General features: G+C 32.3%; 1 protein-coding gene across 1 annotated transcript in view; it reads left to right on the top strand.

Annotated features, from left to right (window-relative positions):
- LRRIQ1 (leucine rich repeats and IQ motif containing 1) overlaps positions 1-14,979 on the top strand; it is a 177,474-nt gene extending 162,495 nt beyond the window's left edge. Inside the window, exons 24-26 of the mRNA XM_057316341.1 lie at positions 1,299-1,431; positions 3,724-3,784; positions 14,827-14,979. Coding sequence (XP_057172324.1) covers positions 1,299-1,431; positions 3,724-3,784; positions 14,827-14,979 — 347 coding nt within the window. The remainder of the gene's footprint in view (positions 1-1,298; positions 1,432-3,723; positions 3,785-14,826) is intronic.
- Positions 14,980-15,963: the final 984 nt, after the last annotated feature.

Below are 15,963 nucleotides of genomic sequence, written 5' to 3'. Positions count from 1 at the left end.
ACAGCAAGTTAAATTTGCTAAGTAACATGGAGTCTAGAGAAATAAACATGCTGATTTTTAGCTTTTCTAAGAACTGGCTACAGTATCTCTGAACTAGAGTCATTTTACTAATTTCAGCAGGAACTTTTAAGGAAAAAAAGACACGGTAGATGTATCAACCCCAACATACTCACAATGACAAATGCTAAGCTTGTATGTACATGTATGACTGTGTGTGGCACATGCACTAAGCGTGCGAAGCGTGCCTTGCACCATGCTTCATTTGTTTTCCAAACAACTTGCAAATACACGGTGACTTTTCTGTGTACAAAGACCTATAGTGAAAGAATTAATAAATTAACATATAAAATATTAGGTTTTAAATTATAGGATTCTTGTTAGTTTGATTACCATGAGTTAGTTTTCAAGAGGTACCTTTCTCTGGTGTACTGTCAGTCAATCCTACAAAGCTAGTAAGTCCCTAAACACGATAATGGCTCCAAAAAAGATCTAGTCCATGGAGAAAGGCTCTATAACAACAGATCTTTGGTATAATTCTGAAATGCTGTTATAGTAGTAACATCTACAGAGTTTTTTAAAAAACACACAAATGTATAAATTTTACATTTAAATATAAGGGTTGGATTTTTAATTTTCTTTTTTCTTTTTCTTTACTCTTTTCTTTTTGTTACCTTGTATTCTTACCTTGTATAATTTCTCCCCTTGCATATTTCCCATATCCATTTATATTATGCTTCCTCACCTCCTTTTTTGAAATAACTACTCTGGCGTTAGCACAGTTTCCCTAAACCTTATACAATTATATTCCTAGCTTAAAATATTGTATTAACTAACACAGACCAAGCTTAGTTTTATATACAAAATTAAAGCTCTGTTTCGAATACCCTCAATATAATTTATGAATTCTATGTATGTATAAGGTGTGTAAGAACAATCGGACTTTAAAATAAGCCTGAAAAGACATCATAGTGGACAGATATTCTTTTTATACTAGAATTCTACTACCTACCAAAAATAATTCTTTGAATTTTTAATTTAAAAACTAAAAAAGCAAGTCCTATAAGATGTTGGCTGCATTGAAACATTTTCTTTATTTTTCAAAATAGATGAGTTTAAAACTAAAGCAGGAAAATTACTTAATCTGTAAGTAGCTGACATTTTTCTTACAGGTGATTGAGCTCCCATGAATTAGTCTTTTTTTTTCCTTTCTTTTGATAAAATTGTTTGCCTAGACTGAACTACTTGGCCAAAATTTGATCTCTTTAAATAACAAGTAAAATTTCTATATTTTTCATCAGGTAAGGAAGAAAAACTTATCTACAAGGATGCCACTGCAAATGAAAAATTAGAAAGGAGTAAAGAATACACATACCAATGGCTTCACACACAGGTTGGGATTCATGAAACAACTAATTCCAGAAATATGAAATGGTGAGGTCATTTCCTTTAAATTAGATTTTTGTATTGTAAACACATCTTGAAAAGTGAAACCTAGATTAATTGTGCTAAAACAAACATGACTTTATAGCCAAAGGCCAATACACCCGTTGCCAGGTTATAAAAGACCTCTTCTATAGAATAGATTTAATCACTCTTTATATTTTTTAACTTAAAACGTTTGAGAAGTCTATTTCTGTAATGCTTAAAACCAACAGATGAACCACACAAATGATTCTACTTTTTAAAGTAAAATAAATGGTATCCATTAGTTGTTTGTAAATATCATATGTATTATGGAGGTTATATTTTATTTTGTGTCGTTGCAATCATTTATGTTTGGCAGTTAAAATTATAATTCAACACTGTGCTGCCGCTTTACCAGTCATGTAACTAATTTCAAACGATGTCTCCATGCTTCAGTTTCCTCTCCTTTATAGTGAGATGATAATATCTTATCTATCTATCTCACAAGATAGAGGTGTTTGCTATGGCCACCATAACCAAATACCATAGACTGTGTGGCTTTAACAGCAGAAATTTATTTTCTCACAGTTCTGGAGGCTACAAGTTCAAGATCAAGGAGTTAGCACGTTTGGTTTCTTTGGAGGTCTGTCTTCATGGTTTGCAGAGGGCCACCTTCTCACTGTGCCCTCACACAATCATCCTTCCACCTCTGCTGTCTGTGTTTCAATCTCCTGTTCTTATAAGGACACTGGTTATATTGGATTAGAGCCCACCCATATGACCTTGTTTTACTTTAATTACCTCTTTTAAGGCTCTATCTCCAAATACATCACATTATGAGGTGTTTAGAGTTAGGACTTCAACATATCAATTCGGATGAAACAAAATTCAGCCCGTAGCAATGTGGTATAAAGCTTATATATATGCATAACCACTGAACCAAAGTTTTAGAGAAATAGAAGTCTAGAAATAATATTTTTGACATAAATTTTCAGGACTTTCATTTTAGCTACATTTATCCACAAAATAATAAAAAATAAAAATAAGAAAATAATTTAAAAATGCTGTTATAAACACTTACTAAATAGGTAAATAAATATTGAATTCTTAATGTAGATGATGCTTTGGAGCTGTTTCCAGGCATTCTATAAAATATAACCTCCAATACATATGATATAATGTAATAACTATTTAAATGACTAGCAAATAATATCCTACAATTATGAAGGTTAAAACTTAATTTAGAAGCAAGTTAAAATATGTAAAAAATGAACTCTCTTTTTATAATATATATAAACTGAAACTTTCCTATGTGGTCAATTCTATCCATGTAATTCCTTTAAAAATATGGAAAAGGAAGTGAAGAATGAAATTGAAATTAAGACAATATTTTATAATCTGGATTATTTTGTCCTATTTCATTGTGAGCAAAGAAAATAGGAAGAAAGCAATCAGCATTTGGGAACTTTTTTATTTTACTAAGTATTCTAATTAATACAAGCACCATGTCTTTTACGTTGGTATCAATCAATTTAGTGTAATTCATAGGATGACATCCTTAGAACTATAAACAAATATAATGCAACCCATAGTTTACCATTTATCTTAACCAGACATAAGAGGTCTTGTTCAGAGATTTAAAAGTATTAGGATAGATAATGTGAAAAATATAAGCAAATTGCTTCAGGATGTATTCTAGATATACTTAAACCTTTAATAATATCCCTTACTCCTAAATAAGTTATAAGTAAACATATGGCACAACAGGCAATTCTTCATGCACTTTCTCTTTTGAAAAACATATAAAGGAATAAGTAGTGATATTTCAAGAAAAATTATTTTCAAGAACAGAAGTTCTGGAAAAGCCAAATGTCAGTATTTTAGTTTTAAACAGAAATTAATGGTGAGCATTAGTATAATGCTTTAACACACTATAGATATTTTAAAAATAGAAAGCTTTGCTTTTCTCATAAGACAGTAAGATATCTAAGTAAACGTAAATAAAATATTTATATGTTCTGTAATTTATTAACTATCATTGATACTTTCAAATTTTTGCTCTTTATATATTTCTGTTTAGCAAAGAAGAGTGGCATTAAAATGTTATTTAGAAATTTAAATTTTATGTCAAGGTGAATTTTCAAATGACTGTGGAAACATGTAGATTTGTATATATCTTGCCTATACTCTAATTTAATAAAACTATTATTTCCATTCTGTTGATTGCTAATTTCTCCCAAATTTTTCACTGCACATTTCTTTCATAGTCTTCCTCTATATTTATATAATAATATAATTTTTGTTTTTGTCACTATGCAGCAATCACTTCTTGCCTGAGTTAGATCAAGATGTACTTAATGGTGGAAGAGTTCAGCTTGTGGTAAGAAATGTGTTTAAAGTTACAGAAAAATGTTGTACATCCTCAGTAAATGGCACTTTAAAATATGTCCATAATTAGTATAAATTATAAAAATATCACAACTCTATCTACTAGGGGTAATATCAAAATACTATATATTAAAATAATAACCTGTAATAGTAACATGTTTTCTTCACTTGTAATATAACTTTAAAATCTGATATTACTTTAAAATATTGATTCTATATGGTACATTTAAAAATATTAACATGCTACCATATTTAAAATAACATGACTCTGCACAGGAATTGCATAATGAACTTATTTACTTGAATATTTTAAAAGAGTATTTTAAGGATATTTAAGTATTTAAGTATTAAATTATTAAGTATTATATTATATTAAGTATTAAGTATTTATCCTTTTAAATATTTAAAAGGATACAGAGGGAAATATACTCTCACAAGTTAGAAAATCAAAGCAGATAAAAATTAACAAGCAACTGTGAACTCAACCACTCTAAGTAATAAAGTGTAAATTATTGGAGCACTGTATGTGCATTGCTAAAGTCATTGTACTATATGCTATTAGAAGGAAGACTATGTTAACAGAAGGAGAATGGCCAATGTGGAATCTAGAGAAATGGAGCCCACAAAACAAGAAATTTTCAGTGTGTTTCCAGAAATTTCCAGAGAATAGGGTACCCTAACCAACGACAGAAGTGTGTGGCCTCCTTGGCAGGTGAAAATGGACGCCTCAAGTGACCCTAACTTTATGACACCTTCCATTTATATCAACCAATTAAACTCCTTGCTCAGATTCTACATTCACCAAGAAAACATTATAATTTAGCTTGCCAAGTAGAATTTAGCATAAAAAGATAATGCACTTTCTAATGCATCTAGTATGATGGTATCCAGAGCAATTATATTCATGATTCTCATGAACAATTCATTCAAGGAGTTTCCCCGAAAAGGAGCAAAATAGGGGCAATAGCTAAAATTAGCGTGTTTATGAAAATATTTATAGAATCTATGCATAGGTTTGAAATAATCATTAAGCAATTATTTCCTTGCATTTTAATACAAACTCATCTGGCAGAGTGGCATGTAGATTGCCCTAGGAAAATTGATACTTCAAGGTATTAACACCATGCATATTACTAACAATTGCACACAGAGTGTTGAGTTGCCACTTTGAAGCAAGAACGGGGAATATAAAAGTCCCAAGGAATGCCAGGATAAAGAAACTGATATTAACATCGAATGATTATACTTCCAAAAATGAATGAAAACAAACTGGGCAGATTTCAGATTGAAATGGTTCTATATGAGGGGCACCTGGGTGACTCAGTCGTTTAAGCATCTGACTCTTGATCTCAGGGTCATGAGTTCAAACCCCACACTGGGCTTTATGTTGTGCATGGAGCCTACTTAAAGAAAAAAAAGTTCTATGAAATTAATGCTCTGACATTAATCATCTTCTTCTGTATCCCACTATATTATACTATATTCAAATATATGACAAATGCATAGCAATGATAAATGCTTTTTTGATATCGAAGAGGTACAGGTGAATACAAAAACAAAGTAAATGGTAGTAGAACAGAAATACATTTTTTTGTTTTTTTGTAAATGGAGATAGGAGAAGGGATTAAGGACTTATGTCAAAAAGATACTGGACTAATTGAATGTTCAGAGTAGAAATCTTCCAGAGTCTTGAGAACGTGTTGGGAAACTAGAGGCAGATAATTGCATAACTGGGACCAGGCCATAACTGAAAGTAAAATTAAAAAAAAAAAAAAAAACCTTCAACTGCTGTCACTTTTCCTCCAAGACATAAGGAAAACACCCATAATAAAAGGATAGAAAATTATGAAACAGAAATGATCAAATTTTAATTAGAACCATTATGACTATGCAAATAAGCCTACCACAAATTCTGTCTATATAAAATATTACCATTGAAATAAACTATGGACTGAACACCATAAAAAAGAGACATAGTGAATTGAAGGATTATCTACAAAGGAATAATAATTATATTGGCAGCTGACATTATAGCAGAAACAATGCATACCAAAAGAGAGTGGAATTACTTCTTCATAATATAGATATAAATATTATCCAGAATACTCTTCACTAACCTTCAAGAATAAGAATAAGATATAATAAAACATTCGAATTCTGGGTTTTGAAGAAGCTAATAGATAACATCTCTGTCTTCCAAATAAGATTGAAGTATTCTGTGTGGCAGACAAGAATGAGAAAAACGAAAATAAGACATCATTTTACTTATTTCTAAATATATATCAGAAGACATGCCATAGATCCAGACAATTATATTGCGAATTAAATTTATCCCCCAAAACTCCAGGATTTTTCTGCAGAGAACAACCCTAGTTCAGGTTCTCCAGGAAACATGTTCTGAGATTCTTATATTTGAGTGCAGGACATTTGTTGGAGAAGGCTTTCATAAACAACTCCTTTGAGGGGTGAAAGAAGCATAATTGAGCAGAGGGAAAAGGTAAAATGTAATAGAGTTGCAGCAGAGGAAGTGAGCTTCAGTGGTGTGAAGGCCCTTCCAAGTTGTCCCAGCTTGAGGCAAGAGGGGCAGGCTCTTATGCTCCTGCATCTCCACAGAAGGGGGTGTGGTGGACAAGGCAGCCATCTTCAGCTAAGGACAGTTTCTGAAGAGGTATTCAGCTAAGAGCCGCACTTTCTCAGCAGCTGGGAGAATCTGACTCAGTTGTTAAAAGTGATCTGAGTGGCATATGGTAATATGCACTATACTCAGTAAGTTTATTGTTCATAGGTGCAACAATTTAGCATGTAAAATGTGTCATCCGTCTCCAAATAAATCTATAAAGTAAAACCAATTCCAACCAAAATTATAGCTGCTTTTTTAGGAACCTGAAAAATCTCATTCTAGAATGTGTATTGATGAATAAGAACCCAATATTATATAAGTCAGCTTTGAAAAAGAAGAGCCAACTTGCATCATAAGATACAAAGTCTTAGTATAAAACTAAACTTTGTGGTGCAGACAGATAGACCAATGGATATGAATAGTTTGTTCGGAAATAGACCTGTGACTATATTGGAATATGATATATAACAAAGATGGGAAAGATCAAATTGTTTGGTAAATAGAATTCAGTAAACTAGCATTGAAAAGCAGAGCTGTATATAACCCATACACACTGTAATAATCAAATGGAATTTAGAAAGTTTAAAGACTCAAATGTGAAATGCAAAGTTATAAAATTGATCAAATAAAATAATTGAGAATATATTTGCAACTTAACAGTAAAGAAATACTCTCTTAAAAGATACAAATAATACAAACTACATGGCAAAAAAATTTTTTATTGACTTGACTGTTTTAAATTAAATATTACTTCCTATGAAGGATTTTATAGAAAAGGTTAACAGACAGATTACAAACATAACAATAGCTTAATATCAGAATATAAAAAGAACTTCTGCAAATAAATAATATAAGGTCAGGTAACGTAATGAAAAAGAAATATAAATACAATAGAAAAAAAACATACATAGGCAGTTTACGGGGATTATGACTAATGCATAAGTGCATATAAAGAGATGCTCATTTACATAAAATAGAGAAATAAAAATTAAAACTAAGAAGTTGCATGACTCTCCTCATCAGAATGGAAAAAAATTAGAAAATTGGATAATCCAAAGTGCTATCAATAATGTGGAAACACTGATGTACGGCTGATGAAAGTAAAAGCTAGTACAGTCATTCTGGAAAGAAATCTGTCAGAATTTATTAAAGTAGGTCTTTGTATGCCTTATCATGTATTAGCAACAAACTTTAATTAAAAATATTCTACTCACCACAATGTAAAAAAAGAAACATATTTAAGGGTAATGTTAACATTAAGATGTGCAAGGCTCCTATAATGATAACTATCAAATACTGATTTAAAAAAATCAAGAGATATATCATACTCATGAGTAGAAAGGCTCAAATTGTAAGATGTCAATTCTCAATGATCTATAAATTCGATAGACCCATAGAAAGCTTTGTAGTAGAAATGGACAAATTTTAAAATGCATATGGAAATGCAAAAGATCTAGAATAGTCAATACAATCCTGAAAAAAGGACTCACACTACCTGATCTCAGGAATTGCTATAAAGCCCCAGTAAATATGACTACATGTTATGTGCAGAAAGATAGAAAAATCAATTAATGGAAAATAATACAGAGTACAGAGAATACTACACTTATAAGGTTAGTTGATTTTCCTTAAAGTTTCTAAAACAATTAAAAGAGGAAAAGAATAATTTTTTTCTCAAGTAGTGCTGGACTACTGTATACAGGGAAAAAAGTGAATCTTGATTCCTACTTTACATCTTAAAAATGAATTTGAGATGAATTATGAGACTAAATGTAACTGCTAAAATTACAAAATTTTTCAAAGAAAGAAGCAAGACAATTTCAAAAACCTGGAGAAGGCAAAGATTTTTTTAGATAGAACACAAAAAGCATAAACCATGAAATATAAATTGTATGTCAAATTTATTTTTTTTATTTTTTATTTTTTAAAGATTTTATTTATTTATTTGACAGAGATAGAGACAGCCAGCGAGAGAGGGAACACACGCAGGGGGAGTGGGAGACGAAGAAGCAGGCTCATAGCGGAGCCTGATGTGGGGCTCGATCCCAGAACGCTGGGATCACGCCCTGAGCCGAAGGCAGACGCTTTAACCGCTGTGCCACCCAGGCGCCCCTGTATGTCAAATTTAAAGCATTTGTACTTAGACATAATTCAGAAAATAAAAAGAAATGAAAAGTAAAATCACATCCTGGGAGAAAAATTTGTATTGTCTTTTTGTCTTTCTCTCCCCCTCCTTCTCCTTCTTTCTCCGTCCCACCTCCCACTCTCTGCCCTCCACAGTCCTCTGCATGCAAACAACCCCTCCCCCGCATATACATATCTTTTTTTTAATAAAAATTTTTTATTATGTTATGTCAGTCACCATACAGTACATCCCAAGTTTTTGATGTAAAGTTCCATGATTCATTACTTGCGTATAACACCCAATGCACTATGCAATACGTATCACATATACATATCTAATAAAGTCTTTTAGCCAGAATATATAGAAAAAAACTCCCACAATCAATAATATAAAGACAAATACCTCAAGTTATTTAAAAATGGTGAAGTTTTGAGAGACTTCACAAAGGAAAATATTTGAATGGTTAATATGCACACTAATTTAAATTAAAACAACAATGAAACAAGTAGAACAACGAGATATGGAACTAGATATGGAACAACTAGAACTCTCATGTATTACTGGTATAGTGAAAATGATAAAACCATTTAGGAAAATAGGCACTTTATAAAGTTATAGGTACTCCTACTCTATGACCCATTAATTCTACTCCTATATGTTTACTGAAAGGAAATGGAAACACATGTCTTCATAAAAACCTGTATGAAAATTACATAGCAGTTCTATTGATAAAAACCAAAAACAAACAAAAAAGCAAACGACATAAATGTTTATCAACAGCAGAATGGATAAACTGTGGTATATCCTTACAATGGCATGCCTATTCAGAAATGAAAAGAAATGAGCTCCTGATACATACAGCAACATAAGTGAATTCCAAAAACAATAGAGTGAGTGAAAATACTGTATGATTGTATTTATATTAAGTTCAAGAGCAGAGAAAACTAACTTCTCCATGGTGAAAGAAATCAGAACAGTTGTTGCTTCTGAGGATAAATTACTGGAAAGAGGTACAAGGGAGCCATTTGCTAGTTATATTTGTCAGGGGGCACTAGAGAAACAGAATCAGTAGGAGACCCGTAGCTGTATTTATCTATATCTAATATATAAAATATTATATAAAATCTCTTTATATTGATATATAGAACCTAGAATAGCCAGTGCAATCTTTTTTTTTTTTTTTAAGCTTTTATTTATTTATTTGACAGAGATAGAGACAGCCAGCGAGAGAGGGAACACAAGCAGGGGGAGTGGGAGAGGAAGAAGCAGGCTCATAGTGGAGGAGCCTGACATGGGGCTCGATCCCATAACGCCAGGATCACGCCCTGAGCCGAAGGCAGACGCCTAACCGCTGTGCCACCCAGGCGCCCCAGCCAGTGCAATCTTGAAAAACAATAGTAAGAAGAGTCATACTACCTGATTTCAAGACTTTAAGGTTTGGCCTGAAACCTACACCATTGGCCCTCTGGTCTATTTATCTATCCATAGAATAGAGAGAGGTGTGTGTGTGTGTGTGTGTGTGTGTGTGTGTGTGTGTGTGTGTATAAAGAGATTTTATAGATAGATTTATTATAAGAAATTGTGTATTATTTATTATGAGGAATTGGCTCATTTGATTATGGAGGCTAAGAAGTCCAACAATCTGCAAGCTGGAGACCCAGGAGACCCTGGAGACCCTGGTGGTGTAGTTCCAGTCTGACTCTGAAACTCTGAGAACCAGGAGAACCAATGGTATAGGTTCTAGTCTAAGGCTAAATGCCTGATAGCCAAGACAGCTAACAGTGTAAGATCCAGTCCAAGCCTGAAGGCCTGAGAACTGGAAGTGCCGATTGTGTAAGTTTCAGTCTTAAGACAGGAGAAGACCTATGTTCCAGCTTCATCTGTCAAGCAGAGAGCATGAATTCTCCCTTCTTCCACCTTTTTGTTCTATTTAGGCCCTCAGAGAGGGCAATCTGGTATAATTAGTCTGCCGATTCACATGCTAATCTCACCAGAAACACCCCCAAAGACACACCCAGAAATAATGTTTAACCAAATATCTCAGTACCCTGTGGCCCAATCAAGTCAACACATACAATGAACCATCACAGTAGTCATCTGTAAAAAATAACTAAATTGGACACTGTAATTAGCAAATGAACAAAGGGCTTGAGTAGATACTTCACCTAAGAGACTATCCAGATAGAAATAAGCACATGAAAAGATGTTAAACATTATTAATCACTAGGAAAATTGTTAAAGCCACCATATAATATCACTATGCACCTATTAGAGTGATTAAAATAAAATACTGACAATACTAAGTGCTGACAAATATGTGGCACAACTGGATTTCTCATACATTTGCTGAGAATGTACAGCCACTTGAAAAAAACCATTGATTTCTTATAAAGTTGAATACACACTTATATGACTCAACAATTCTGCTCCTGGGCATTTTTCTTAGAGAAATAAACTTATGTTCATTCACAAACCTATACACAAATGCTCACAGTAGTTTTATTTGTAATAACCAGAAGTTGGAAACAAGTCCAATCTTATTCAGTGATCGAAAGGATAAACAAACAGTGGCACATATGAATGGACATATAATAAAAAGGAATAAAAAGCAACAAACTAGAACAAACCCCTGATATCTATAAAGATTTTGATGGATCTTAAGAACATTATACTGAGTAAAAGAAGACAATCTGAAAAGGTTACATACTATCTGATTTCATTTACATAACATTCATACAATATAATTATAGTGATGGAGAACATGAGTGGTTGTCAGTGATTAGATTAGGAAGAGGGATATGACTAAAATGAGAGAAGGGGAGTTTATTTGGGAAAATGGAATAGTTCTATATCCTGGTTGTGGTGATATTACATGAATTTATATGTATGATAAAATGCCATAGAAGTATAAACAAACCAAAAACATAGTGCATGTGAAAACTAGTGAAGTCTTAATCAGATCTGTGGCTTACTGATGGTACTGCACCAACGTAAATTTCCTGGTTTTATGAATCACACTTTGATTATATATCACTGGGCAAGTGGGCTGGAAGTTATACAGGGAACTCTCAGTACCAGTTTTTGCGACTTCTATAGAAATTTTAAGTTACTTCAAAATAAAAATGTTGAAAATGATTGAATTTCATGCTTAAGTTTTATGCATTTCATTGATGTAAATTATAGCTCTATAAAACATTTAAAGTGCCTTCCATGCTCACATATGTTATATAATGGGGCCTCTGCCTTATTATATTATATTATATTATATTATATTATATTATATTATGCAATGATGATAACATATTATAAACTGAGGGGCAAAATGAATGAATTAAATCTAGATCTCCCAAATATAATGCACAGTGAAAATAGCAAGTTGTGGAAAAGAGGCAGCACTTATATTAATTTTGAAAATAATATTTTAACATTTTTTGAATACTCTTACAAAATAGCTTATAAATGAACTTTGCTTTATAAATTTTATTTCTCTTTTAAAAAACCTAGATAATAACGAAATAGGTTTTTATTTTTATGTGTGCTATTTAGGATGGCTTAACTTCTGAAATTTTATAAATAAAGTGTTTAATAAAATCTTATTTATGAAAAAAGCAGAAGAGGAATTCCCTGTTCTTTATTAAATGACAGAGATTCTGTATTTTTAATTAGTTTGCATGGGTTGGAGGTGAATCAGGATCCAGATGCTTAGAAGTCATGTTCAAAAATTCATGCTCCTCATTTCACTATGAAAATATGGGGGAATCATTGAACACTACATCAAAAACTAATGATGTACTATATGTTGGCTAATTGAACATAATTTAAAAAAAAAATATGGGGAGGGAAATATTACAAACTTTGCAGGTGGGATCCACAAATGTGACCAGTTCAGAAAACAAAGATATATGAAAATTTTGCAAAATTACTATTTAATAAATATTTGCTATTAAATTGCACGTAAGAATATTCTTATCTAACATTGTCTCAAAACTGCTCACTGTGGTATAACCATACAAAATGTTTAATATCACAATGCTTTAGAATTAAACATACATTTTTTACAAAGATTTTATTTATTTATTGACAGAGAGAGAGAGAGCACAAGCAGGTGGAGGGGCAGGCAGAGGGAGTTGGAGAAGTAGGCTCCCCGCTGAGCAGGGAGCCTGATGCGGGACTCAATCCCAGGACCCTGGGATCATGACCTGAGCCAAAGGCAGATGCTTAACCAGCTGAGCCTCCCAGATGCCCCTAAACATACATTTTTTTTGTAGAATAGTGTTAAAAGTATGGTCAGTCATATTCAGTTTTTAAATATATCCATTTTGCACGATATAGAAAAAAAACAAAGAGAAATCATAAAGAAAATTCATCTTAGCAGTAAAAGGAAGAATAGTATTCAATTTGAAAGCCAGTGCTTTCAGAAATAGTGGTGGAGTACTAGTGCATATGTGGCTGTGTCAGATCCCCTACTGACCTATAACTAACCCCTTTATAAAACGTCTAGATTTGCATTTAAGCTGCCAGGTGGCACCATTGTGAAATTGTTTATTCCTGTTAAGTTTCACTTCTAAATTTGATTCCCTGTAATAATCTGGCCTACTTAGTAACTGATATTAATTACTTTCTACTTCAGAAGAAACAACCTTTTGGGTGTCAATGGTTAGATGATAATGAAATTTTTGGAAGGCATGCTTCACAAATATTTTCTTGACGTGTAGGTATCATCATATTTGGAAGAGACCAGGATTTCTACTTTTAAGTAGATGTAATGAAATTGTATCCTCAAACTGAAGCAAATAAAACCTGATTTTAAGATCTTGAGTCTTGTAGATAAAGCCTCTTTAGCTAGCAGGAGGGTCCCTGTGTTGTTAACATGTTTTTCCTTGTTTTGTAACTGATCTCACCAACACTGTAGTATTTCTTTGGTATTTCCCCCTTATTCTTGACTGGTTCTTCTTAAGTCTTAGGATTGATGGAGCTATTCTAATGAAGATAATAGATATGTGTTTTTGTACACTAATTGAAATAAAGTTCGGAAAGAATGTATAACTTTTTTCATACGAATTACAAGTATAAATTGGAAGCCAATTGTTATTTATTTCACTTTTAAACTGTTTTCTACTGAGGTCTTTTGACAATACAATTGTATCACTTAGCTAGGTACATCAAAAAGTGACTGACATAGAATGGTTTCTATTTTGAATTCAGCAATAGCAAACTTGCTTACTTAACAATGAGAAGTTCATGCCTGTGACAGTGGGAAGAATTTGGGAAGGGGAATGTAAAGGAGAAGGGTAAAGATCTGAACTTGGAAGAGAATGATCTTTAGATTCTGTTTTCGTGAGATTTTGTAGCCCATCATGTAGGGATAGCTTTTTAAGCACAGTGAAGGTCTTATGGCTTTATTTTGCTCTACTTAAATTTTTCTCACATCGAACATTAGGACAGTGCTTTCTCACAGGAGTTCAAGCATCCTGTGGTTTGGGTTAAATCCCAGTTATTTTGAGGCTGCTTTGCTTTCCTTCATGGCATTTACCCTTACTTCAGGGTTGAATCCTGATAAATTGGTACTTAATGATATAAAGCATTATGTAAAATAATATATTGTAAGCAAGAAGTGATTCTTTCAACTGTTAAGTTCAGTCCAAGGTAGTAATAAAAGTTCAGATGGTAATTTTAGATGTGATAAATTATTTAATCCTATGTCCTTAAAATAATATATCTTGAAATTTCTATATATTTACCATCACCCTTAAATTAGACTTAATGTATAATATCTTTATATTAAAATGGTTTTAATGAGAAGGTAGAGATCTTTTGTGACTTGGTAGTATACAAATGCGGGATGAAAGACACTTTGAGGAACATTGTTGAGAAGCCTAATACTTATAGCTGGTAAAATATAAATATTGCAGAAAATAATCCAATATGACATTTCTAACATTCAATTAAGAATTAAATAATATACTTGGTAAATAAGTGATGTTAAGCTATTTAAAGTTTCATCAGTTGCCTTTAAGATTGATTTTCATCAAAATTACTGTACTAAAATGTTTTCTTTTGTTGTACAGACTCAAATAGCAAACCTCAATTTTAAAATCGGCTCTTATTTGCAAAAAATGCTTTGACATAGTGCATTTGTTCTGCCTGGGCAGCAGTAAAGGATTGTGGTATCATTTTGAAGAAGGTTGTTTGACAGAGCCTGTTTGTTTATTTGGGGTAATGTGAGCTGCATTCAGAAAATGCCATATTTTGTTTCATGATTGTATACATTCTCTCCCATTGCTCCCAGGCAAGACTTGTAAGCAGAGAAGACACGGATTTAGACCTTTTTTCCATGACCAGTGGAAGTGCTTTGTCTGTGAAGAAAGAAAAAAAAAATCAGGCACACAGACACTCAGCGGGATCTTCAAGTAAGTTGTGGTTTCCTTCAGAATTAATTTAGAAATCGCAAACGAATTGATGGAACATAAGGCCAACAAGCATTCTTTTATAGATAAGGGGTAGGATGCCAGCAACCAGAACTGCCTGAAGTGTGTATTTGAATTTTTTCTTTCTTTAAATGTCTTCTTTTGATATAAACCAAATTAAATTATTTACAAAATTAACAGCAACAATTTTTATTTTAATTATATTCTGTGACTCAATGCTCTACTCCCCCACCAGCCATGAATTATATTGAATTATATGATCATTCTAAAGGAACTTTTTTGGCTAATTGTAAAAAGTTGGATTTATATATCAAAGTAGTGTATTTTGGCCTCTTGTCATCAACTTAATTGATGTTGTAGGTAACCTTAACCTTTAAAAGAAACTTTTTAAAATAGCAGATTTTAGATAATAATACTATACTGTCAAGACCCTGCTTTAAAAACTATTTCTGCTGAATAGATGACAGTTTATATTTATTATGACTTTTTACACTTATAAACTTGTCACACACATCTATTATCTTTAATATGATTTTAACAAGAATTGCATTGTGGTTATAAACCCTGAAAAAAATAAACATTTAAAAATATTTGTATCTTGTGGTAATACAGTCTAATTTTTTCAAACTCTTCATATACCCTAGAGGTTTTGAAATATCTTCTAAAATGTTTTGGTATATTAGTATAAAAGATGTTTTATTTGGTATCATATTTTGTTAATTTCCCCAAAGTATAGCGAACCTCAAAAGTCCACATATTAACTTTATTACAAGTATTGAGTTTTTTTGAAAAAATTTTATTATTCATTGATATTATAGTTTTATACATACAAAGTCAATACTTTTTTTAAAATGATTTTATTTATTTATTTATTTGACAGAGAGAGATAGAGCTCAAGCAGGGGGAGTGGTAGGGAGAAGGGGAGGGAGAAGCAGGCTCCCCACTGAGCAGGGAGCCTGACGTGGGGCTCAATCCCAGGACCCTGGGATCATGACCCA

This window comes from Ursus arctos, unplaced genomic scaffold, assembly GCF_023065955.2.
Source record: "Ursus arctos isolate Adak ecotype North America unplaced genomic scaffold, UrsArc2.0 scaffold_21, whole genome shotgun sequence".
NCBI lineage: Eukaryota > Metazoa > Chordata > Mammalia > Carnivora > Ursidae > Ursus > Ursus arctos.
The sequence above is the reverse complement of the archived record's forward strand: the minus strand, read 5'-3'. Positions and strand labels throughout refer to the sequence as shown.